The sequence below is a fragment of the Leptidea sinapis genome, chromosome 24 (assembly GCF_905404315.1).
Source record: "Leptidea sinapis chromosome 24, ilLepSina1.1, whole genome shotgun sequence".
Classification (NCBI taxonomy): Eukaryota; Metazoa; Arthropoda; class Insecta; order Lepidoptera; family Pieridae; genus Leptidea; species Leptidea sinapis.
Genome location: NC_066288.1, coordinates 10,558,061 through 10,584,617, shown reverse-complemented (window position 1 = coordinate 10,584,617; position 26,557 = coordinate 10,558,061). Strand labels below are relative to the sequence as shown.

Here is a 26,557-nt window from a genome sequence, read left to right as displayed (position 1 = left end):
CAAAGCTCTAATCTCCCTCCATGGGACATCACTGGAGCTATACACTACGCGAGGTTGCCCACAAGGTGGCGTTCTTTCGCCACTTCTATGGACACTAGCAGTAGACGAACTACTTAGTAAGCTGGCAGAACTCAGAATTGATGCACTAGGGTACGCAGACGACCTAGTTATTATCGTCAGAGGTTTCTGCCAAAGCTTACTAAGCTCTATACTGCAAAAGGCGCTAAACACCATCTCACAGTGGTGTACAGCCAACAAACTGTCAGTCAACGCAGGAAAGACTGTTATTGTGCCATTCACGAGGAAACGGACACTTAACAAACTGAAGTCTCCCACCTTGAACGGCTCTACTTTGGAATTCTCAGCTGAGGTTAAGTATCTGGGAGTCACATTCGACCAGAAACTCACATGGAATTCTCACATCGACAAAGCCGTGAAAAAGGCTAAAACAACCTTGGGTGTATGTCGACGTCTGGTAGGGAGACATTGGGGAATGCGCCCCAAGATCCTCCTATGGCTATTCAAAGCAATTGTGAGACCAACAATCATATACGCCTCCATTGTGTGGTGGAACAAAGCCAACCAGAAAACAACTGCAGACAGACTAAATAGCCTGCAGAGACTTGCCTGTATGTTGGTAACCGGAGCCATGACGTCTTCTCCTGGTGCGGCCATTGAAGCAATGCTAAACCTACCGCCTCTTCCACTGTTCATACAGCAAGAGGCGAAGGCAAGCATGCTGAGGGGGGTTCATGTAACTGGATGTCGCAAACGCTTAGGACCTTAGAGGACTCAGTTCTGCGAGACCACATATTAGGCATGTTACCTGATCAGATGATTCCACAATTAATCTCCGTTAAACACTATATCGTGGAACTACCTTCCAGGGACGACTGGATGAACAACAAAGTCACGTGGAAGGACGGGAGCCTCATGTGGTTCACCGATGGGTCCAAAATGGAAAATGAAGTCGGCTGTGGGGTCTATGGAGAACGCCCCAGGTTTAGATCCAGCACAAACCTGGGAAGCTTTACCTCCATATTTCAAGCAGAGGTGTACGCCATCCTGGAATGTGCGGAAACCAATATCCAAAAAGGCTACTTCAATCATAACATATACATTCACTCTGATAGTCAGGCAGCATTGTTGGCTTTAGACGCTGACTTGACGTCGTCTAAGTTAGTCAATAATTGCGTCGAATGCCTGAATTCATTAGGCATGAAAAACAGAGTGATTCTCAGATGGGTCCCAGGGCACGCCGGAATCATAGGCAATGAAATGGCCGATGAGCTCGCAAGAGCTGGGGCTAAAGCAGTCCGATATGGTCCGGAACCCATTTGTGGACTGCCAAAGAGCGCCATCCGACACACCCTGAGTAACCAATGTAAACAAGAAGCACTTAAACGCTGGAACAACTCTTCAGGTTTAAACCACTCTAAAGCACTGATAAGGGCATTCAACAGTAGCTATGCGAATGAAGCCCTATCATTGAACAGGAAAAATCTATGCATACTCACTAGGATGCTTACCGGGCACTGTCGCCTAAACAAGCACCTCAGTGTGGTCGGCATCAGAAGCGACAAGGCTTGCAGGTTCTGCCTTGAGGATGATGAAACACCTATTCATCTACTCTGCGACTGCGGCCCACTAATGCATAAGCGTAACACAATCTTTGGCAACTACTTCGTACCACCAGATAGTGTTTGCAACACTCGCGTCAAGGAACTACTGCGGTTCGTAAAGGCGGTAGGGCTTGACGATGAGCTTTAGTATGAGTGGCGAACACAATAGTCCAATTCTGGACGCGGTGTTACTAGGAACCTTTTAGGACCAGGAAATAGCCACCCTCTTCAAATAATAATAATAATCTGTCTACAGCAAATACCACCGCCGAGGCAACAAATGGCGCTAAACTGGTAATGCCTACATCAACAGTTAAAACAACTCAGACTTCCCGAATTAGGCTGAGAACTATAGAGGGTTAGACTTTGCTCAGACTTTACTTACGTAAACCTAGGCTGAGTGTGATATAACGTGAACTTGACTTTTGCATTGGACTGTCTTAGCGTAAGCTTATCATAGTTTCAGCTGTCAAATGACAAAAACGAAATCAAACATTCTGCTAAGCTTACATTCAGCTAAGTCTGAGCAATGTCTAAGTACGGCCTATGGACAGCTATTTGATGTAGCCCTATCGCTCGTCACGTTTTGAAACAAAATTTTGTTCGTATTGTTAAATATCTGCTGCAAACATTAAAATCTTCACATTTTCACCTGCTAAAAGAGGTGTTATTCAACGAGTGTAATTAGATAATAATAATATATATTATGAACTACCAACGTACAACCGTGCAAGGCCGGTGGTCTCTTGTTCATTACAATATCAAAAATATATGAACCGGACTATTGTTATTAAAAGTTCACGGGTTTTATTATTGTAGTAACTAGTTATTATCAACTCTCGCGCTAAATACTACTTGAAGATTAATTAATACAAACAAATTTCATGCCCCGCTGTGACACTTGTTTTATCTTTCATTTGTTTATATTTACGTGATAAAACATATTGTTATTGGACTCAGAGAAATTATATTATTAGTCTCAGTTGAACGTGAAGACGCATTAGAAGTGATGGCGAATGATCTTATTATTTTGGCTTATTCCGGCGGACTTGATACCAGCTGTATTTTGAAATGGTAAGTTATCATATTTTGAGATTGCCTAAAAGGTAAAACTGTTTGTGTTTCAGACAGTCTAGCATTATTTATACTTATAAATGGAGAGCTGGTATATTTGTTCGGTTATACTGGGAAAACTACTGAACCTATAATACTTATTATATACCTACCATAAGATGCAGCGTGTTTCAGAGAAGGTTTTTGTATTAAAAAACTCATGCTTTCATAAATTATTATAACAGTATCTAAATTAAATTTGTAACCAAAATTTACGAACGATGCGGGACTCGAACCGGGATGCGGGTTGGAGTCCTAAGTATAGAGCTGAGATGGCGTTAATAAATTAAATAAATATTATAAAACAAAGTGAATTTACATTTTTCTTTTACTGTGTTATAGTCACATAAAATAAAGAAATATTCAGAAATACCTACTCTTTTTTTCTGTGATAATATAGGAATAGAGACATTTATTTAAACTCAACGAAAATTATAATTATTCTATAATTGTGTATCAGGTTGATTCAGCAGAATTATGATGTGATTTGTTACATGGCTGATGTCGGCCAAGATGAAGATTTTCGTAAAGCAAAAGAAAAGGCATTGGCAATCGGAGCTAAGGATGTGAGTATTGGCTTACAGTAAAGCTTTTGATTGTGTTTAACATACGACGCTGGTTAAGAAGCTATGTCACCATGGCTTAAATGGGACTGCCCTCAATCTACTGATTTCCAATTAAAACACAAATCAGAAAGTCAATAAAAAAACTGGAGATCTTCTGAGACTCCTCTCAATGGGGTTCCACAAGGTTCTATTCTTAGACCATTCCTCTTTCTAATTTGTTTTCATGATCTACATAGTCTTATAGAAAAAATGTGGCTTATTCGAAAAATGTAGTGAGCATAAAAACTACAAATACCAATTAGTTATTCTATGATATTAAAAAAAAAACGTCATTTTCACACTTACATTATTATGTATGTTTTCTATAAATTTTATAGTACATTCTCTCAAAAGAGCGTTGCGTTTCAACAATTTTATACCAACCTTCAATTATTTTCACAAATAGATTATTGTAGAGGACCTTCGAAAGGAATTTATAAGTAACTACATGTTCCCTGCAATACAAATGGGACTAGTGTATGAAGGTCGATATTATTTTGGAACATCTCTGGCTCGTCCGTGCATAACAGTTGGAATCGTAGCAGCTGCTAAGAAGCTAGGAGCAAAGTAAGTATAAAGTTTTTAATACCGGTCTATAGAGTAGGTTATAAAGAACTGATCCGATTTTTGATAAAAGTAATTTACATACCCATAGATTGGATAGAGCCTGTGTCTTCGAACAGGGATTTAACATTGTGGTATTAATGTCTGACAAGGAAAGCTTCTTTGAAAAAGAAGGCCTTACTATAGTATAGACGATTATACAGAAGTTCATAACGCAACGTTCTTGTCTGGATCTGCGAGGCCATCTATAACTGTATTCTATTATATTATTACGCTAGACTTTTAATTAAAATATGATTTAAAGATGGGCTGGAAGTTTCATCAGCTTATCAGTTCTTCCTCTCATGTCTAAGCCCCTTTACGAACTGATGAACCTTCATGACGTTTACCAAGTGCTGTTGCAATATGTTATGTTATTGTCACCCCCTATGGTACATAAATATATTTTTATTCTATTCATGCATCACGTCAGAATGCAGCCGTGAGTATTTAAACGGTACAATTTACGATTTTGGACGTGTTTGCCAGGAGCTGACGTCACTTAGATGGCGAACTATCTTCATCTCAACGCGCGTGGAGTATACGTTAACATAAACAGGGTCACTAGTTTGCAACCTAATGAGTCCGTTGGTTTAGTGCCTGTTTATCGTAACAAGCAACTAGTTATTGGATGAAGGGTTGAATATTTAATATATTTTTATGACTGTATATCTTGTTATTAAAATATATTCCGGTTGGTTAGAATACTGGAGAAGAATAATTAATAAATACGTTTAGTAAGAGACTTTGAGTACGTTGCAGAGTTTGACTTAGTTAGATGGTAGATACCCTAGAGGAAACTAATAAGGATGTAGATATACCTACCTTTCTTTAGGAAATAATAAGGATAAAAGCGTAATACTGGAGAAGAATTATTAATAAATACGTTTAGTAAGAGTCTTGAGTTCGTTGCGGGGTATTTGGCTTAGTTAGATGGTAGATACTCTCGAGAAAATTAATAAGTATGTAGATATACCTACCGTTCTTTAGGAAATAATAAGGATAAAAGAGTAATACTGGAGAAGAATAATTAATAAATACGTTTAGTAAGAGTCTTGAGTTCGTTGCAGGGTTTGGCTTAGTTAGATGGTAGATACCCTCGAGAAAATTAATAAGTATGTAGATATACCTACCGTTCTTTAGGAAATAATAAGGATAAAAGAGATACTGGAGAAGAATAATTAATAAATACGTTTAGTAAGAGTCTTGAGTTCGTTGCTGGGTTTGGCTTAGTTAGATGGTAGATACCCTCGAGAAAACTAATAAGGATGTAGATATACCTACCGTTCTTTAGGAAATAATAAGGATAAAAGAGTATCATATTACAAATCTCGTACAACACCAGATGAATGACATGAACGTTGCGGAAGAGTGTGCCCTTCCAGAATTTTGAATATTTAACATGGTACCTAATAATAACTTGAACTTTTTATGCTTGTTTCGCAAAAAATATTGTGTCTCTACTGCATTTATCACGGGGAGATTTGAAAAGAGCTGTATAACCTGTTTCCTGCCGCTGTATTCCACCTCCGCACCTTTAAAAACAGCGCGTACACGTTTTTATAGGGCCGGCAACGCTCTTTTGATTCCTCTGGTGTTGCAAAAATTTCTTAGAACACCTAACATCAGGTGACGTCGTTTGTCCTCTCTTCCATAAAAACAATCATACCTATACGAAATTTGTTGGCTGCATTGGCCAAGTTTATTGTAGACTGATTTTCATTATTTTTACATTCATCATGATCATCATGTGAAGACGTCCACTACCAACATTGCGCCTTCCGGTACGTGGTCGCCATTTTTATTTTTTTTTAACATTAGGTAGATCGAATAAATTTATTGTTAAACCTATTTTGTTATCATCAATTCATTTCACAGATATATTGCACATGGAGCAACTGGTAAAGGAAATGACCAAGTCAGATTTGAGCTTAGTGTCTACGCTCTGTGGCCCGAAGGAAAGGTAATAATTAAGAAAACGTAATATATTCTATTCCTATAGTGTAAATAAATGGCCATAACTAGCATCTATCCGATATTGAACACACTGAGACCAAGGCACCGTATAATAACATCGGTGCGCTAGGAGAAACGCGTGTTTATCGTTGGCATAGTCGAGTGAAACTCATTATAGCTTACAGAGGGAATAAGGATGGAACTATTGGAAAAGTCAACTGAGCAGATTGAGAATGTTCCTAAAAAGGTGCCATGTAATGAGATAGAGGGAATAAGAGAGCTTGTACGGAGGAATGTCAGGACCTTAGCAAATTGAGGTCTGTTAATAGCCCAACTCTGAAACATAACATTTAATATTTTCATCGCACCAATGCTGAATCAAGGGTCAGACTATTACTTCCTAGTTAATCACCCGACTTCACGCATATTGAATTTAGGAGTTGAATAATATAAAAAAGGGTGAATTGTGCCTTTCCTCTGTTTTAAAGCATAATTGCATTTGAACAATAGTTTTACCATCTACTATCTACTAGCTTTACGTTCTATCTTTATTTTGTGTATTTTAGAACGCAATCATAATCGGCAAACGTAAACCTCAGTGCGCATCTCGTTTTAAGCGCACGAAATTGCAATTTTGTTGAATACTTGTTAAGGTTAGAGAGGAATATATCGGAGATGTTTTTCCGGTTTTTAACATTTACTTAAAGTTCACATGTTAATAGATTCGATTAATAGATTATAGCTCCCTGGCGGATTCCCGAATTCTTCAATAGATTTCAAGGACGATCTGACCTCCTCGAGTATGCAAAAAAAGAAAACATCCCAGTCTCAGCAACACCAAAATCGCCTTGGTCAACTGATGAAAACATCATGCATATCAGGTAAGAAGTAACTGCAATCTCAATCTCAAGTAATGTTAAAATAACTAAAACTTTTGTGTAACTTAATAAAACAACATGTTATAACCAAAATTGTATGTTTATTTCTTTTCAAAATACTCTCCTTAACATTTTAAACAATTTTTCCTGCGGTCGAACCATTTTTTAAAACAGGAGGACCTCAGATCTGAAGGCTTGTTTTCTACGTACTGATTGAACGCTATCACTGCCTCTTCGGAATTGGTAAAAGTAACAGGATGGGTGACGAGTTGTACTTTTTTGGAAGCTAAAAATGACTTAGTTTTGTTGGTCGTATGTGAAGAAGCGTTGTCATGATGTAGGAGAACGCAGTTTTTTGGTCGTCTTTCGCGAGCTTTTTTTAACACCCTGGGTAAACAAATGGTAGAATACCACTCGGCATTAACACTCTTTTGATCTTCAAATGGAATTGTGCAGATAGGACCCGTAGGTGATAAAAAAAATCCTATCATTTTTTTACCAACATTTCTCGCCTGCCTCACTTTTGTTGGCCTGTTCTTATTTTTAAACACCCTTTCATAAGACTGCGGTTTATTTCAGATTCAAAACAATAAATTCGTTTCGTCTTCTGTGACAATGTCATAAACAACATTAGAATGTCCGTGGTCGTACTTCATTAGCATCTGTGAGCACCATTCCACGCGAACCCGCTTCTGCTTTGCTGTCAGTTCATGAGGGATCCAACGACAACAAAGTTTCCGAACTTTAAATTCTTCCTGTAAAATTTTCCGGAAGGGTCATAGCTAGTGGCCACATTATATTCGTTGACGGCAGTTGAAGGCTGCCCTTCACGAAATTCGTCATGTAAAGAAACTCGACCTCTCTCAAATTCAGTAAACCACCGCCTCATGGTGCTCACGCAAGGTTCTCTCCCAAAAGCATTTTGAAGACGAGCGGTAGTCTTGCGGAGAGAGAGAAATTTTAAAATCATAGAAAACCATCGCTCTAAAATCATTTCGGCTTAATTTCATTTTCGTTGCGTACGTAGAACTTTGATGTGTGATAAAAAACAATTGACAAATGATTTCCCGCCAGTTGTTTTTTTTATTACTACGAAGGTTTCAACGTTTCAGAAAATATAACATTCGAAATTCAAATAGTTCGGATTAGCTAGAAGTGAAAAAACTTTTAGTGTGCCCCATGTAGCCCTGACTCCGGTTCTTACGTGCCTGACCTAAGTAATTCATCGCTGAATTTTCTACAAATAGAGCATTAGAGTGTTAAGCATTACAAGAAACTATTTTATTATTTGTATATTAAAATCTACGAGAATATTATGCTCTTTCTTTCTCTTTTGGTAATTACCTCTCGGTACGTGGTACCGACGGAAACTCAGTAAGTGTTAGGTTTATAAACGTAGTCTTGAAATAGTCAAATTCAATTGGGTATCGAGCGAGTTAACACGTAGGTATGCATTCTTTGCTAAGGTTTAGAATATGTCTAGATACTTACACTGATCATAATATTATATTAATTTACTATAGGAAAAAATTTAAAATATCAAATTCTTTGTAAGTAAATAAAGTGCTTGACGTAGAGTATCACAGAGCAATTCTTTGTGGTATTGCTGTAATACTGTGTCTTGATTCCTGCCGCCGACTTCTATCACCGATCTGCACACTAGCACATACTAAACTATCAATTACTTAGGTACAATAATATTATAGTATTATAAGAGGCTTAGGTACCGTCTAACGAAAGTCTCTTAGCTATATTTCAAGGTTGAAATTATATCTTTAAAGACGCACGTACCTATGAATATATTCATGTAAAGATATTTGGTTTTATCAAAAATATTATGGAACTATCAAATAATATCAAAATCTTATTTATTAGAATTTTATTAGTACGTATTTTATACTAAAAATACATAAATATATTGACGAAATATATTTTTTCGACATACTTTCCTCATTTGCAGCTATGAATCAGGTGTACTGGAAGATCCGAGTGCCATTCCTCCCGCAGGTATATACAAGATGACTCGAGACTTACAACAAGCCGAGGACTATCCTAGTATCATCGATATATCATTTGAAAAAGGCAAGTTCTACCCTATACATATTAGATTCACTACAAACACGAAAAAAATGTTTATTAATAAAGCAATTTATGTAGATGTTGTTATAAAAATTCCTCTCTTGAGATAATATTATGCCGCGTGCCAGACCAAGACTACTAGCACAAATGAGATCCAGACACTGGGATTTAGTTTACCCATAGCTAACACACTCCACACTTGACTCGACTCTAGCCATGCATGCATACTTTAGTTTGGCAGAGAATCCTGATAAGCATAAGAACAAGAGAACATGTATAAATGGCTTTATGGTAGTGGAAGAAGCCAGTAGAAGAATGCTTTCTCACAAACCAAGAGATGCAAAACAATTTAACTTTATGGTTATGCTTACAGGTCTGCCCGTTATGGTGACAATCCCAAGTGGTCAAGAAAAGGCTTTAATTATTAAAGATCCTTTGACTATTGTTGAAACATTAAACAAGCTGGGTGGACAGCACGGTGTTGGACGCATAGACATTGTAGAGAACAGATTTATTGGAATAAAGGTACCCACAATGATACACTATCAATTATCAAATTCATAGATATGAATAAACAAAATATACGAGACTTTATTAAAAAAAAAATAACAATAAAACTAAACTATATTTTCAAAAATTTAGGTCAATAATACATTCAGAATATAATCTATACATATAAATAAAATTGGAGTGTCTGTTTGCAATATTGAAATGACCGTTTTTTAATACATGTATATGAACATACACCAAAATATTTTTTTTTACAATTTTTGTCTGTCTGTCTGTTTGTTCCGGCTAATCTCTGAAATGGCTGGACCGATTTGGACAGGACTTTTATTGGCAGGTAGCTGATGTAATAAGGAGTAACTCAGGCTTCGTTTATTTTGGAAAAATCTTTTATTTTAGAAAAATAAAGTAATGTTGCAATGTCCAAGAAACGGTTTAACTCTAAAAATAATTTATATTATGGCAAAACGTTTGCTGGGTCAGCTAGTATAATATACAATTAGTCTTATAGAATACTCATATTGTGCTTCAACGAGTTTGGCTGTATTGGGATATAAACAGATATGAATCTCGCCCTTCTGAACTATTAATGGTTGTTGGAACAAAATTGGCTATCGATATTACTATTTCAGTAGCCAATTTTACTATTTTTTTGATTTCATAAAAAAAAAAGAAAATCAAGTTGGCACATAAAAACAATTGCAGTACAAGAAGCGAGACAAAATAATAATTGGGACGAGATTATTAGTAATCGTGAGCGAGATACCACTGATATCCAAAAAAATATTAATGTATAGAAAGAGTATTTTTTTTATGACAATAAGGTACGAGACGAGCAGGTCGTTCAGCTGATGGAAATTGATACGCCCTGCCCATTACAATTCAGTGCCGCTCAGGATTAAAAATGCAAAAATTCTGAGCGACACATTGCGCTCGTCTTGAGACATAAGATGTAAAGTCTCATTTGCCCAGTAATTTCATTAGCTACGGCGCTCTTAAGACCGGAACACAATGCTTACACATTACTGCTTCACGGCAGAAATAGGTGCCGTTGTGGTACCCATAATCAAGCCGGCTTCCTGTGCAAGGGAGCCTTAAAAATATCTAATGAACCCAAAAACGGTTAGGATATCCATTCCAGCTTCATCACAGGATCCGTTACTATTATGATGTTACTATTTTGACTCCCCTCAAAATTTGTTATAGTCGCTTAATTAATTGTATCTGGTCTCCACAGAAGGCCTTTTCTTATCTTCATCGTCAGCTGCTCTTCACCAAATGGTATCTACTTACTGAATACAAATACTAGTTTTGTGTTTGAAACAACCAAAAACATAGACATAAAACATAGCTTATAAATATAATTTCTTTCTATTTTACATAGATTCCAGCAGATATTTTTTTTTAATGAGACGAATTTGGGCGGACTCCCTCCTTTCAAACCATTAAACATTTTACAGTCGAGAGGACTTTATGAAACTCCTGCGGGGACTATTCTTCATGTGGCGCACTTCGACTTGGAAGTATACGCACTGGACAAAGAAGTATTAAGGTTTGTATAATAAAAAAGAAAGTAAATAAATTTTCCTTGCCCCAATATAATGAAAGAAATGAAAAATATTGTCCACAATTAACAGAAGAATGCACGCATTCTCACGACGGTGTCCAAAATTTGTTTTATCGTAGTTGTAGATTCCACATGGATAGCTCATTGGAGAAAAAAACTTTTTTGGAACCTCGTTGACATTAAACCTTCTGTTCTTAGATAATTTATACGACTAGATAGAGCCTCTTGTTTTTAGACAACAGATGAAAACAGGCCAAGTTTATTACTTTGGTGTGCATGATATGCTACGCCTTACACTCGCAATTTATATCTCACTTTGTGTTACTGCGTGTGCATTGCTCAAAATATAGGTGAACTGTCAATATGCAACCTTTCTAATGAAATTTCTGCACTGAAATTAAGTTTGAATTATTATGTATCGGCATACTTAGTATCGATACATTGAAATAATTAATTAATAATAATACTGACACACTCTTACACAAATTATCTTGCCCAAAACTAGGCTGTACTATGGGTGCAAGACAACGATATATTTAATACAATATACTTACTTAAACATACATAAATACAAATAGATTTTAGAAGTGGGAGAGTCACGCTGCCGTCTTTTGACGTCAGCACAACCGGGCCAGACTCGTCCGGGTTAATTACCACACTCGCACAGAATACCGAGCACTCTAGCTCGGGCTGCCCTTCGTATTCTGGGGAGGGCACAGAACCGCGCATGACCAAGGAATAACGAGGCAGTAACACCACGGCACCCCGCTCCACACTCAACGTGGACTTTTGCAATATCAGGGGAATTCACTCCAATTTAAACGCCGTCCTCCACCACCTTGAGACGGCGCAGCCGGCCTTGTGTTTCCTTACGGAGACGCAGATATCTCGACCTAGCGATACGTCATATTTAACGTACCCCGGGTACAAAATTGAGCACAATTTTTTGCCTCATGCCGGGGTATGTGTGTACGTTAGGGAGGATATCTGCTGTCGCCGTCTCGGCAATTTTGAGGGTTGGGACCTGACCACTCTCTGGCTCCGCGTAGATTTAGAGGACCGCATCCGCATCTATGCGTGTGTCTATAGCTCCCATAAAAATAACGCAGAAACCGATCATCTCATGCGCTGCGTTCAAGCGGCAATTGACGACGTGCTTGCACAGATCCCCTCCGCTGAAATCGAAGTCTTGCGTGATGTCAACGGGCACAATGCCGAATGGCTTGGATCACGTACCACAGACTACGCAGGGCGATCTGTGCATAATTTTGCATTGGCATATGGTCTGTCCCAATTGGTTGAGTCGCCAACGCGGCTCCCGGATGTGGATAGCCACATGCCGTCCTTATTGGATTTTCTGCTGACTACACATCCCGATGGTTACCATGTCTTTGTCGACGCCCCTCTCGGAACGTCCGATCATTGCCTGGTCAGGAGTGCCTATCCGATGCCAACGTCGCAGACTACCAGCGACCCGCCGCGTTTGGCACTACAAGTCAGCAGATTGGGATAGGATGCGTTCCTTTTTTGCATCCTACCCTTGGGGCAGGGTTTGTTTCCCTTCGGATGATCCTAGTGCCTGCGCCGTTGCAGTAGCCGATGTGATACTACAGGGTATGGATATTTTTATACCAAACTCTGTAGTACCCATCGGTGGCAGATCACAGCCCTGGTTCGATGCGTCAGTTAAAGCAGCATCTGACTGCAAAAAACAGGCGTATCGAGCTTGGGTTGCGGCGCTGGGCACAAAGGATCCGAACTGCACAGTTCTTAAGAGGAAATACAACCGTGCCTCCAGATTTTTTAAGCGGCAAATCGCCCGTGCAAAGTCAAAACACGTCGTCAAAATCGGCGAGCAGCTTTCCAGTTACCCGACCGGAACACGCAAGTTCTGGTCGTTGTCGAAAGCTGCTCTTGGTAACTTCAGCCAGCCGTCCATGCCGCCGTTGCACATGAGGAATGACACCCTGTCCCATACGGCAAAAGAGAAAGCCGATCTCTTGTACACTCTTTTCGCCTCCAACTCGACTCGTGACGACAACGGAAAACACCGCCGACCATCCCGCGGTGTCAAAGCTCTATGCCTGAAGTACAGTTCAGACAGAAAACTGTTAGGCGAGCTCTGTTTTCGTTGGACGTCAGGAAGTCGAGCGGGCCGGATGGCATTTCTCCAATCGTGCTTAGAACGTGTGCCCCTGAGTTGACGCCGGTGCTAACGCGTTTATTCCGGCACTCTTATTCTAAAGGCGTAGTCCCTGACTCATGGAAGTCAGCCCTTGTCCATCCGATCCAAAAAAAGGAGACAGTTCGGATCCGGCAAACTATTGCTATTACCTCCCTGCTCTCCAAAATCATGGAGAGCATAATTAGTCGTCAGCTCTTGGTATACCTAGAGGGTCACCAGTTGATCAACGACCGACAATACGGGGTATGGTTGGTCGGCAGGTGATCTTCTGGTATACCTAACACATAGATAGGCTGCGGCTATTGAAAGCAAGGGGGAAGGCCTGGCAGTTAGCCTGGATATTGCGAAGGCCTTTGATCGTGTATGGCACAAGGCGCTCCTCTCCAAACTTCCATCATTTGGGCTTCCCGAGAGCTTGTGCAAGTGGACCTCCAGCTTCCTCACTGGGCGCAGCATACAGGTCGTTGTCGACGGATATTGCTCGAACCCGAAGCCGGACACCTCCAAGATTAATTGCTATGCAGATGACAGCACTGGTGATGCCGTATACACGGGCCATGCAGGTCTCTCTCGGGAAATCGTCGACCAGTGCCGGGAGAAACTTGTGTCTTCTATCGAGTCCTCTCTTACGAAGGTCGCGGAATGGGGAAAATTGAACCTTGTCCAATTTTACCCCCAGAAGACTCAAGTATGCGCGTTTACCACTAAATAAACCCAATTTGTCGTATCACCGCTCTTCGACAACACTTCCCTCAAAGCCTCGCCTAGTATCGGAATACTGGGTCTCGAAATCTCGAGCGATTGCAAATTTCGTGGTCATCTGGAAGGCAAAGCCAAATTGGCTTCAAAGAAACTGGGCGTCATTAATAGAGCACATACTAGCGCTCTACAAAGCGCAGGTCCGGCCACACATGGAGTATTGCTGTCATCTCTGGTCTGGTGCACCCCAGTATCAGCTCGATCCATTTGACCGCGTGCAACGCAGAGCAGCTCGAATTGTCGGGGACCCAGTGCTCTGTGAACGGCTGGATCGCTTGGCGTTGCGTAGAGACGTCGCTTCATTGTGTGTCTTCTACCGCATTTATCACGGGGAGTGTTCCGAAGAGCTGTTTAACCTGATTCCTGCCGCCGAATTCCACCTTCGCACGACACGCCACAAGTTAGGATATCATCCTCACCATCTGGATGTGTGGCGGTCCTCCACAGTGCGGTTTTCAAGGAGCTTTCTTCCACGTACTACAAAGCTGTGGAATGAGCTTCCTTGTGCGTTGTTTCTGGGACGATACGACATGGGTACCTTCAAAAAAAGCGCGTACACCTTCCTTAAAGGCCGGCAACGCTCCTGTGATTCCTCTGGTGTTGCAAGAGATTGTGGGCGGCGGTGATCACTTAACAGGTGACCCGTACGCTCGTTTGTCCTCCTATTCCATAAAAAAAAACATCCATGACTCGGAAACAAACATTCATATTCATCATATAAATGATTGCATCATATAAAGGATTCGAACCCGGGACTAGCTCAGCAGGGTCACTATATCGAGCGACGTTCAGATCCGTGGAAGGCCAAACTCGCCTCTTAAAAATCTTGGTGTACTCAGTAAGGCGAGACAGTACTTCACTATAAACCACCGCCTGCAACTATATAAGGCGCAAATTCGGCCTCACGTGGAGTACTGTTCACACCTCGAGGCGGGCGCTCCCCAGTAGCAACTTCTTCCATTTGACCGCTTACAACGATTAGCGGCTCGAATCATCCACCATCAAGTCATCTCCGATCGGCTTCTTTGCGTAGAGATGTGTGTTTTCTCTGTATCTTCTACCGCATTTATAACGGAGAGTACTCAGAGGAGCTGTTTGGGTTGATTCCAGCGGCCGAATTCCATCACCGGACATAACGTCAAAATGATACCTAAATACCGCCCGCACTACATTGACCGTGTCTGGCATTCCACAACGGCACGTTTTGCAAGATATTTCTTGCCTCGCACAGCCACTTTGTGGAATCAGTTACCAATTTCTGGATGTTGTCTTCCCGAACCGATACGACTTAGAGACCTTCAAGAAAAGAGCATACTCCCACCTTATAGTCCAGCCTCTTGCCCGTTTGCCCCCTCTTATTAAATTATTAAAAAAGCAAAAAAATATGAAATACTTGCCAATCTCCGTATCCTCCTGAGGTAGATGTATCTAAGGTAATGTAGGTAATCTAATCACGCTACCAGAATGAGATGCTACACTGTGTTAGTCTACTCCGATATTGAATTTTGGCACCAATGTTTGACTAACGGATCCCACAATTAATAAACACTGCACACACTCACACGAACACTCAATTTATTAAACAATCTAAAATACTTTGTACAATTCTCAAAAAATAAGCATGTTCTGCCACCTAGTACCTAGGTAACACTGAAAATGTTTAGAAAATGAAAAACGACTTAATGTAGAAAGTTGCCATTACTTTTATTGGTTTTTCGAAGTAATCTCCGTTCCTCTCTACACATCGTCGCATTCGATGGAAACACTGAGAAAAACAGTGGGCCCATTCTTCCTTATGGTCTCTTCTATGGCATTTTCGTACGCTTTCAACGCATCTTCATTCTTCGGGGCTCGTAAACCGAATACCTCGAATTTTATCTTTAGTTATTGGGAATAAAAAAAAGTCGCAGGATCAGGGCCAGGTCAGGACTGTATGGCGGATGACTCATTATCTCGACACCTGCTATAGTTAAATATTCAACAGTCCGTTTTGCGGAGTGCGCTAAAGCATTGTCGTGGTGGAGGAGGATCCTGCTTCGAGGGCGCTGCTGTCGAATTTTTTCCAAGTCAACAGGCAAAGAACGATTGACATACCAGTCTGCAGTAACTGTCCTTCCATCTTCTAGCACAACTGTCGCGAAATGACCTTTCTGACCAAAGAATGAGGCAATCATCTTTTTTCCTTGACTTCTTACCTAAAGAAAGGAAGAAGTCAAGAAAAAACTAAGGTTAGTTGGCCGATCCTCGAAAGGAAACACCCACTGAGCTGATTGTCTTTTTGTTTCGGGTTCGTAGCAAAATATCCAGTTTTCATCACCTGTGATGATGTCAAATACAGCATTTGAGTCACCGCCTTTGAACTTATCTTACATTTGGCGACACCAGTCCATGCGAATGTGTTTGTGGTCGTCGGTTAAAGTATGGGGAATCCATCTGGTACAAAGCTTCCTGACGGCTAAGTGTAATATTTTTTAAAGTTGACTCATACCAATGCCTAGCCTTGCCCGTATCTGCTGATAGGTCACTCTCTTATCTTCCTCTATCATGCGTCGCACAGCACTGATGTTATCCTCAGTAGTCGCTGTTAAAGGACGTCCCTCACGCGGATCATCATTGAGGTTGCTACGTCCACACTTAAACTCGTTAAACAAATTGTAAATAGTGGCACGAGATGGGGCTTCATTAAGAAATGCTAATCGCAGCCTAACATAGCTTTGTTGTTGAGTAAGCCCACAACGAAAGTCATAATAAATCATTGACCGAAAGTTTTCTCGCGTTAGGTTCATTTTCACGTGTAACAAGAGTTTTAGATTTTCCGCCAATTCACAAAAACAAATGATAAATGAATGCAATATACTACATTAGGTTACCAAAGAGTTCTAAAATTGAAATTCAAAAAAGTTTTCATTAGCAACGTTTCTAACTGGCCAGTTCTAAATATTTTCAGTGTTACCGACGTATAGAAAGGCAGTTTTTTTTATGAAAATAAGGAACGAGACGAGCAGAACGTTCAGCTGACGGTTATTGATACGCCCTACCCATAACAATGCAGTGTCGCTCAGGATTCTTGTAAAACCCAAAAATTCTGAGCGGCACTACAATTACGCTCGTCACCTTGAGACATAAGATGTTAAGTCGCATTTGCCCAGTAATTTCACTACCTACGGCGCCCTTCAGACCGACACACAGTAATGTTTACACATTACTGCTTCACGGCAGAAATAGGCGCCGTTGTGGTACCCATAATCTAGCCGGCTTCCTGTGCAAAGTAGCCTCCCACTGGTATAACTGTATTGTACGAAACTAGAGTCAAGAATATGGTAATGTGTACCGATTGACTTAGAGCAAAGAATGTTCATTATCATAAACAAAACTCTATAATTCATTATATTAAAGCGATGAACATTAATTAGCGTCTTAGTACGCAACTTTGCCTGCGACTCTAAAAAATATTTAATTAATCATATTATTTAAATATTTTATTTTACAATACAGTGAAATACAACATACAATGTTACACCGAGCTTATTAAAATACATCGATAATAACTTCTAAAAATCGATTAAACGCTACTTCTGAAGTTTGCTCGTCTTGTATACGAGTATAAAATACGTCCAAAAGAAAATAACTCTAAAACATGTGTTGCAGGATGAAAAGATATCTTCAAGAAAAAATGGCTGACTTTGTTTACAACGGATTTTGGTTTTCTCCTGAAGCCTCATACGCTAGAACGTGTTTAGAACTATCCCAAGAGCTAGTTACAGGCACCGTCACTCTTCAGGTTTTTAAAGGCAATGGTATGAAAACATTTTGTGCATTTACATCTCACTGTGATCGATCAGACTCTACAAAGGCCTGTGTTCCAGAACATACAAAAAATCAGTTAAAAATAATGTCAATGCATTCAGACAAGTCAGATCTGTGGCTTAAGTTGTTATTTATATCATTGACTATTTCCAAAAAAGATATTAAATATGATATATACCTCCTATCTCTAAGTAGTTTTGTCGTTGAAATTTAATTATTTCATAATATTTAAAAAAATATATATATAAGTATAAACAATAAAATCAATTCCAAAACGATTTTAGAAAACTTTTTTCAACGTGCAACAGCACAAATAACAATAACTTTGTAAATATTTACAGTAACAATCCTGGCAAGAAAGAGCGCTAGCAGCCTGTACAATATAGATCTAGTGTCTATGGATGTCGCTGGAGGATTTTCACCAGAGGACAGTACCGGTTTTATTAATATTCACGCTATTAGACTCAAAGAATATGCTCGTTTTGTTTCTAACAACAATTAAACAATAAAGTATATAATATGATAACATGGAGATTTTATTTCAATTACATGAATCTAGTTAGATATATAGTTTAACTGCGCTAACCTAGTGTTTTGGTATACTTACCTTAATACGGAGTTTTTGCAACGTTTGCACTGCATTAAAATGTGACCATAGTACTTGTACCCGCAGAACCCGTTTACTGTAGTACAAGACGTTATGTAACAGAATTGCCACCTAAAATTCGAATATTTAACTACTATGAATACGAATACATCAATCAATGGCGTGTATTTTTTCTCGAACTCACTTTCTCGCTCGCTCTGTCCCTACTCTCCTATGGGTATATGCTTCATGCTACGTTCGGCCTTTCTCACTCTATCTCTCAATCGCTCTCTCCCTCTTCTTGGACTTGAAACTTCTTGCTTTTATTAAATAGATTGTAATGTGTATCTTAATTAAGAGAAAGAAAAGAATCACCGACAAAAAATTAAAAAAGAAAGTCATCGTTTCATATCGGAACGTACCTTTGGGAACTTATTCGTCCACATTAGAAAATAAGTTGGACATTTAATTTAGTGTCAGTTATGAACATCCTTACAGAGAGGGGCGTCGATAAAGATCTAATAAGGACGGCATGTGGCTATCCATATCCGGGAGCCGCGTTGGCGACTCAACCAATTGGGACAGACCATACGCCAATGCAAAATTATGCACAGATCGCCCTGCGTAGTCTGTGGTACGTGATCCAAGCCATTCGGCGTTGTGCCCGTTGAAATCACCCAAGACTACGATTTCTGCGGAGGGGATCTGTGCAAGCACGTTGTCAATTGCCGTTTGAACGCACCCCATGAGGTGATCGGTTTCTGCGTTACCACTATGGGACCTGTAGACGCACGCATAGATGCGGACGCGGTCCACTAAATCTACGCGGAGCCAGAGAGTAGACAGGTCCCTACCCTCAAATTTGCCGAGACGGCGACAGCAGATATCCTCCCCAACGTACACACATACCCCGGCATGAGGCATAAAATTGTGCTCAATTATGTACCCGGGGTGCGATAAATATGACGTATCGCTAGGTCGAGATATCTGCGTCTCCGTAAGGAAACACAAGGCCGGCTGCGCCGTCTCAAGGTGGTGGTGGATGGCGTTTAAGTTGGAGTGAATTCCCCCGATGTTACAAAAGTCCACATTAAGCGTGGAGCGGGGTGCCGTGGTGTTACTGCCTCGTTTGTCCTTGGTCATGCGTGGTACTGTGCCCTCCCCAGAATACGAGGGGCAGCCCGGGCGTGAATGCTCGGGGAGGGATTCTCCGGCTCTACAGGAGCCGGTACCCTCCTGGGGTAATTTATCTTTTGATTCCGCTCTCATATTTATGTTGGGGGGAAGGGGGGGGGGAATGACCTCCGGTCCTCGACACTAACCTATGCGAAACATAGCGGCACTAGGCCGCTACTTCACGGCGGTATTCTGTGCGAGTGTGGTAAGTAACCCGGACGAGTCTGGCCCGATTGTGCTGACGTCAAAAGACGGTACCGAGACTCTCCCACTTTCAATAAGCCCGTAGTCGCCTCTTACGACACCCTAGGGCCTGGGACTACCCTATTCTTTTTACGCCCCGGGGAAGCACAGGGCAAAACAACTAAAATAATTTTAAAATTTAACTTGCCAATAGAAAGAAAGCTACATTTTTTGTGAGTGTATTTTGCTATATTATATTAACCAGAAATATGAAAAGACTTTTTCGTGATCGTGGTTGTCGGCTTTAAAAAGTAAGTCTGAGAAAAAACGGCCGAACACTAAAAATAATTTATATGGCAAAACAACGTTTGCCGGGTCAGCTAGTGATATATAAAATGGTGCCGCCGGGACAAACGATTATGCCCAAAATTATTTACAAGTGAGTGAAAAAAATATTATATGTCATGAAAAAATAGACTGATATGAATTTTCAGGAAATAAAAACTTTTATTACAGTTTTACTAGCAATAGGTCTATGTGAAGTACCTAATATTAACTTAACATATAATTTATATTTGAGCAAGAACAAATTATACAGAAATGAATTTAGAAGTTTAGCAATGCCAAGGGAGATATATTGTGGTACCTTGGGGAGGAAGATAAGGTATACCGCCAGAAAAATTCATAGGAAAGGAGTGAAACTAATAAAGTCGGAAGATAAAACACCTTGTGTGATGTTAACCACGTTCCGAAAACCCCGACGACAAATCGAGAAGGAAGGAAAAAAGAAAAGGGGCACAAACAAAACTATTGAAAGACCAGGATGTGTTCTCATTAATAGACACATGGCACCATGGTATGGTAGACCTGTGCCATATGGTGATTTGGTGGAAGCCTGGGCTGCTCCACGTACTCTGGAGGGAGCAAAACTGGGCTGACTCGGAGCAAACAGAGCAAGCGGATGAAACCATATTCTTCCGCGTTCTGGGCTTCTGTGCTATCTATCAGGGGGCTTCTTTCTAATTTAAATGCCATCCACTTTATCTTGAGTCGTCGAAATCAGCCCTGCTCTTTTTGACCGAGATACATATACATACATCTTACTTCTCTTACCCGGTGTTGAACTGGTTTAACCGGCACTCTTTTAACCGACGGTCTTGTGTTCGCGCTCAGTCAGAGGAGATGTCTATTCTCAAAGATTGAGTAAAATTACAGGTCAAGATCTATCCGGTCTCTGCCGCAGCGTAGACTGCAAAGACCATCCGCGACTGTACGCATGTAGGTCCCACAGCGGTAAAGCAGAGACGGCATTCCATATTGGACCAGATTGCCACCGCAAAGATCGTGACTCTTGACGATTTCAACGCCATTCAGGCCGAATAACTCAGCTCACTGTTTACAACCTCGCCTTAGCATATGATCCAACACAACTAGTAATTGCTCCGACAAAAATTAAAAATTTAGTCCTATGAGCTGTAACTTGTTTGTTCGAGAAGGTTCCATGGGCGGAATCATAGATTTAGGATACATTAGCGTATAGACGACCTGACAGTCCGATAATTCCTGACCAATTTTGATTTGTCAATGTCTGCGGTAGCTAGTTTAATATTCAAAATACTTAAGAGCTAATTTCAAGCATGCCTGATTGTTTACGACTTGTCAATCAAAATCGGTTACAGTAACAACAGACTCACCTTTCTTTTCTATCTTGCTACATCTCCATTAGAGATGTTCATCTCTTATGCACGCTTTGTTCGTCTATACGCTAGTATATTAAGTAAAATAAGCATATTATAGGGTGTGATTTGAGAATCCTACCATCAAGCACATAGTTGGTCCGAGGTTAGACTCTTCTTAAGAAAATCCCCACGACTGTAGTTGCGTAGAATTTCGAGCCCGTATATGGGTTTCGTTTCGGGGTTTAAATACGTGAATGTAGTTTCTTCCTCTCCAAGAAAAAATTTTGATACGCGTTGGTCCTCAAAAAAAAAAGATATAATTTTAGTGGTCGTGTAGAATAATTCCCCACTTTTTACACGCGCCTTGAATATGATACTGGCTCTACAATTTTATTTCTCTTTTGACCAAATATGACTGTTTACACTTGACAGTAACATATGACTTCGACAGTTGACTACAACATACCTATCAATGTGAAATTTAGTTGAGTTGAATTTCAAATTTGTCACTTCGAATATTATATTTAATTCGGAATGGCTTCCCTTTTATTAAAAAAAGCTTTATTAAATAAACCAAATAAATTTAAGAATACTGTTGCTATAATATCGAATGCAACAAGAAACCGTAAGACAACCTAACTACGTTCTTGATCAATTTAATACATTTTATATATCTAGTGAGTGTTATTTATTGTTACGTCATGACATTGTAGATTGGAATTATCAGTACAAACCTGGCCCATACCCAAAAACACCGGAAGAAAGGGCTGCTGCAGCAAAAAAATATGGTATGCTCATAGAAGAATATCAGCCCTATCCGGAAGAAATGGGCTATGGTGACTATCCTAAGCTGCCCGACATTGGAGCGGATTCAAAAGATCCGCATTATCCTTACGATTCGCCTGAATTGAAAAGAAATTTTAATGAGCCTGTGAGTAAATTATAACAGCAATATGATCTTATACATCATTAATATGCTTAGTGACTTGGTGTAGTCATATAATGTAAATTACTTACACTATACCTATTATTCATAATACTAAAACCTGTGATAATTGAGAAAGGGTATGATTCCATAGTTATGATAAAGTGGTGGCACATCTGTTGTTACATATTATGTTGATGTATCATCTCTGTTCTTGATCATCAATAGCTGATATGTTTTCTATGTTGCCAAGGTGAGCTTAAAGTATATAAAATCATTCTCATAAAGTTCTTAATGACATCACAGACAAGTTTTTCTCCTTGTAGTTACAGTGTAGACTTAATTATGGAGACTATTTGTTGTAATGAGTTATTTCTATAATCAAATTCTAGACATTTAAATATTTGAAGTAAAGTTATTTATGTACTTATTAACTCAAGCAAGTGGTGCCCACATAGGCACACAACACTAGGTTCTTATACAACATAATGAAAACAAATTGAAGTTTTATTAAAATAAATGTTATTAATTATTATTTATATTGTATAACATGATCTTTTTCTTTCTTTAATTGTTAAAATAGTAGGTATTTCTATTATCTACCATAAATTGAAATCTTTCAAATAATAATTTGATTTGTCACTGCATTTTAATGTGGTATAAAATAGTATGTATATTATGTGGTAAGTATAATACACTGGCCTGCAAAAGTAAGTATCACACTTTTCAAATTATTTTTTTTTCTTAACTATAGAAGGTAGAGATTTAAGATTAAAAACGTTTTGTTGCAAATTTTATAGGCTTTAATTCTTAGAAACTAAAATTATACATTAGTAACATTTTTAACTTAAAAAAGATAAAACAATGAAAATAGACATTTTTAGTTTAGTGTAACAAAATTCAACTAAAATATATTACATGTTATTTTATTTTTAATAACTGGTATTGCCTCCTCGAGCTCTGATTACAGCTTCGAGCCGGTTTGGCATACTGAACACTAGGTTTCGGAGCCGATGTTGGGGAATATTCTCCCATTCTTCTACCAGGGCCTGCTTTAGTGCCCTGAGGGTAATAGGTGGTGGTCTGCGATTTCTGACTAGCCTCCCAAGCTCATCCCGGGCATGTTCAATCGGGTTGAGATCAGGACTTCTTGATGGCCAAGCCATCACGCTGATACCGACCTCCTGAATATACTCTTATACGATATGAGCCGTGTGTGGCCGGGCATTATCATGCATCAGCATCGATATTTGCTAAATACGGCCCTGCATACTCATTGAGAATCTCTTGAGCATATCTTTGCCCAGTGAGGGTGCCATTTTCTATGGCTACTAGCTCAGTGCGACCTTCTGAAGATATGCCAGCCCATACATGTACACTGCCTCCACCGTATTGGACTCTTTCTGAGATGCAGGCTTGAAAGTACACCACTCACTCACCAGGTCGCCTGTAAACACTTCGCCTTCCATCAGAAGTGTAAAGGGAGAATCGAGACTCATCTGCAAACAAAATTCTTGACCATTCTTCTTCATCCCACTGCATGTATTCACAGGAGTATCGCAGTCTCGCTACTCGATGCTGTCTCTCGAGTTTTGGGCCACTCTCTGGTCTTCGGGGTTTCAAATTTGCTTCAGCAAGTCTTCTTCTCACTGTACTGTCACTAATGTAGTCCCTCCGGGTCTGAATTAGCTGACTTCAACTGCATTTTGGTGGTGATTTCTTAACACAGTGGAAATAATATAACAATCTTCTCGGGCACTGGTACACCTGGGTCTGCCATTACAAGGTCTCCTCAGATGGTGTCCAGTCTCTTCATACCTTCGCTTTACCTTCTGAACCGTTCGTACCGTCACACCCACCATTCTTGCAGTGCGACGCATACTGATGCCTAGTTCCAGAAAAGCCATGATCCTAGCACATTCTTCAACTGAAAGAGGCATAATAAATAAATGTTATGTGCTTTTCAGCATAAATTTTAAAACAAGACCCATCGATCTTGAAAAAAATTTAAAACAGAAAGAAAAATGTGAATGGTAAAATTGTAATTCGGAAACGTCCACTTTGAAAAAGAAATGGTTTTGTTTTTGAAGTTTTTTTTCAGCCAATTCTTAAAAGTAGGTTACCGACTATAAAGTTTTTATGTACAAAATTAAATTTTTTTTTTTTCTTTGGAGTCCTTTTTATTTCGAAAGAAGATCTTGTGAACTTAAAACGTTATCCCAATTTTAAAAGTGTGATACTTACTTTTGAAGGCCAGTGTATGTCACGAGACTAAACCAGTTTTTCATTTTTACTGCTGCTATATCACAATTTTTTAAATAGCTATGTCATGTGGATATCCACATGTTTTGTGTGTCTACTTTCTGCTGTCTGCTTGTAAGAAGTGTCTAACAATTTTGCAAACCAACAAGATCATTCAGACCTCAAGCCTGGTTTAAACCCTTTGTTGGCAAATCCATATAACAGAGTGTATTTAACAATGCAATTTAGCTAAAATTTATTTGATTTATTTTTAGCTCAATGTAAGATCTGAGATTATTGGAGAAGATCGATACGACATAAGCTTCAAACCAAGGATTCCTGTATGGCAGCAATACACATGGTTTTTCGGAACAATTGGAGGATTCACATTAGGATACTACTACTTAAACAACTTCAAATTTGGTAGACCAGTAATTGCTAAGCAGTACCCCAAGGATGGTCCTCATTATTTATTTCCGAGCAATTAAAATTCTATAATATTTATGAGCTAAATATTATAACTTAGTTGAGTGTTAAAATAAATTAAACATAATATATCTTGCTTGTCTCTATTATTTCCCTGACATCCATAGTACTGGATTGTTTTCGGTTTCAATAATATTTAGTATAAGAACTTGTAACAAATGGCACATTTAAACAAGTACCTAGGTTTAGCCAGATTATTCTCAAAAGTATGTAGGTACCTTATAATAGTATAATATGAAAGATTATTTGAATGATAAAGATAGTTGGAATTTATGTTCTAAATTTTGTTAATGAATATTGTTATACTCATTTGTATGCTATTGTAACTTTAGTACTTCATCCTGACTTGCACTAAATAACTGTCTTATAAAGTTTTACAGTGAATAAAGATTTTTTTGACTTGACTTGACTTGATATAGATAGTGAAAATAAGCTAGGCTCGCACAGGGTTACAATACACATTGATGAGCATGATATGGGACAATACTTCGATTCATATGATCGTCCAGCTTAGGCATTCCAGCTGATTTTTTATAAAGCAATTGCAGTATTTATATGTACAGTACTACAAGAGTAAAGAATTTATTTACCGCAGTATATTTTGCGAGTACTGTTTAATGAATCTATACTTTAAGTTTAATAACTTCTTATTCATTCTTATTATTTGAATGATTCATTTCATCATTTTGAAAATGATACAATCTGCAACGATGTTTTATTATATACTTTATTTATATCATCTTTTAACATAAATAATAAACACAGCACAAAACTGTCGTTTTAATCGTAGTAACGAATGTGAGAGGTAATTTACTAATTATTACATCTATCACATTCATGAATTAACATTGAGTCGCTCACCAATCATAAGGTTAATTACCACTGATTAGTAATGAGCAGAGACCGGATTATATGCTACAAAAAAAGCATGCAAATATGCAAGTAAAATAACTAAAATATGCACGATAATCCATAAAAAAGGCCAAAATATGCATACAATTAAACAGGAAAAATAAAGTCATATTTTTACATTATTTTATAAAGGCTTGTACTGACAATCGTATTTGTGAAAGAAACTACTAATGAGTATGGATCTGTTTAACTTAAAAAGCTTACTTTGAAACTATAAGTGCAATCGCTCGGAATTACATCAAAACCCCCAGTTTGATACCAAACTTTTTTTTTAGTAGGCATCACCAACAAGTGAGGCAGAACCGGGGAATCCCCACTACTGTGAGCCAGAACCGGCGTATTCCCTACTACTGCGATACGTTATTGAAAACGGCCGTTACACTACGACTACAGTTTTCTCTCAATCAATAGATTGATTATAAGACTCTAGTTACGGATACATTGCTATCACCGTTTAATGACAAGATCTAAACTATCCATAGTTATACTCCAATGCTTTATGTCCATAGGTTATTGAAATGTAAGTAAGCGTAAAAGGATAGATTTGTCTACCTCTAGTAAGTTAAACTAAGGATAGATAGGTTATTTAAAACAGCCGTAAGTTGATACTTATCTACCTACATTTAAATATAAAATTCTCGTGTCACAATGTTACTGTTACCTACTTGCCGTAATCCTCTTGGTAGCT

The 26,557-nt window shown here is 39.0% G+C and overlaps 2 protein-coding genes across 2 annotated transcripts; both read left to right on the top strand.

The window, feature by feature from the left end:
• The first annotated feature begins 2,530 nt into the window (after nucleotides 1-2,530).
• LOC126971757 (argininosuccinate synthase) lies at nucleotides 2,531-18,207 on the top strand. The gene is made up of 10 exons (XM_050818148.1): nucleotides 2,531-2,696; nucleotides 3,196-3,301; nucleotides 3,747-3,907; nucleotides 5,822-5,906; nucleotides 6,635-6,780; nucleotides 8,738-8,859; nucleotides 9,230-9,381; nucleotides 10,824-10,915; nucleotides 17,523-17,671; nucleotides 18,023-18,207. The coding sequence occupies exons 1-10, from the start codon at nucleotides 2,632-2,634 to the stop codon at nucleotides 18,181-18,183; spliced, it is 1,239 nt and encodes a 412-aa protein (XP_050674105.1). The 5' UTR covers nucleotides 2,531-2,631; the 3' UTR covers nucleotides 18,184-18,207.
• A 3,554-nt stretch (nucleotides 18,208-21,761) lies between these two features.
• On the top strand, nucleotides 21,762-25,033 carry LOC126971905 (NADH dehydrogenase [ubiquinone] 1 beta subcomplex subunit 8, mitochondrial). The gene is made up of 3 exons (XM_050818418.1): nucleotides 21,762-21,930; nucleotides 22,019-22,236; nucleotides 24,747-25,033. Exons 1-3 carry the CDS (start codon nucleotides 21,840-21,842, stop codon nucleotides 24,957-24,959), a joined length of 522 nt encoding a protein of 173 aa, XP_050674375.1. The 5' UTR covers nucleotides 21,762-21,839; the 3' UTR covers nucleotides 24,960-25,033.
• The last annotated feature ends 1,524 nt before the right edge of the window (nucleotides 25,034-26,557 follow it).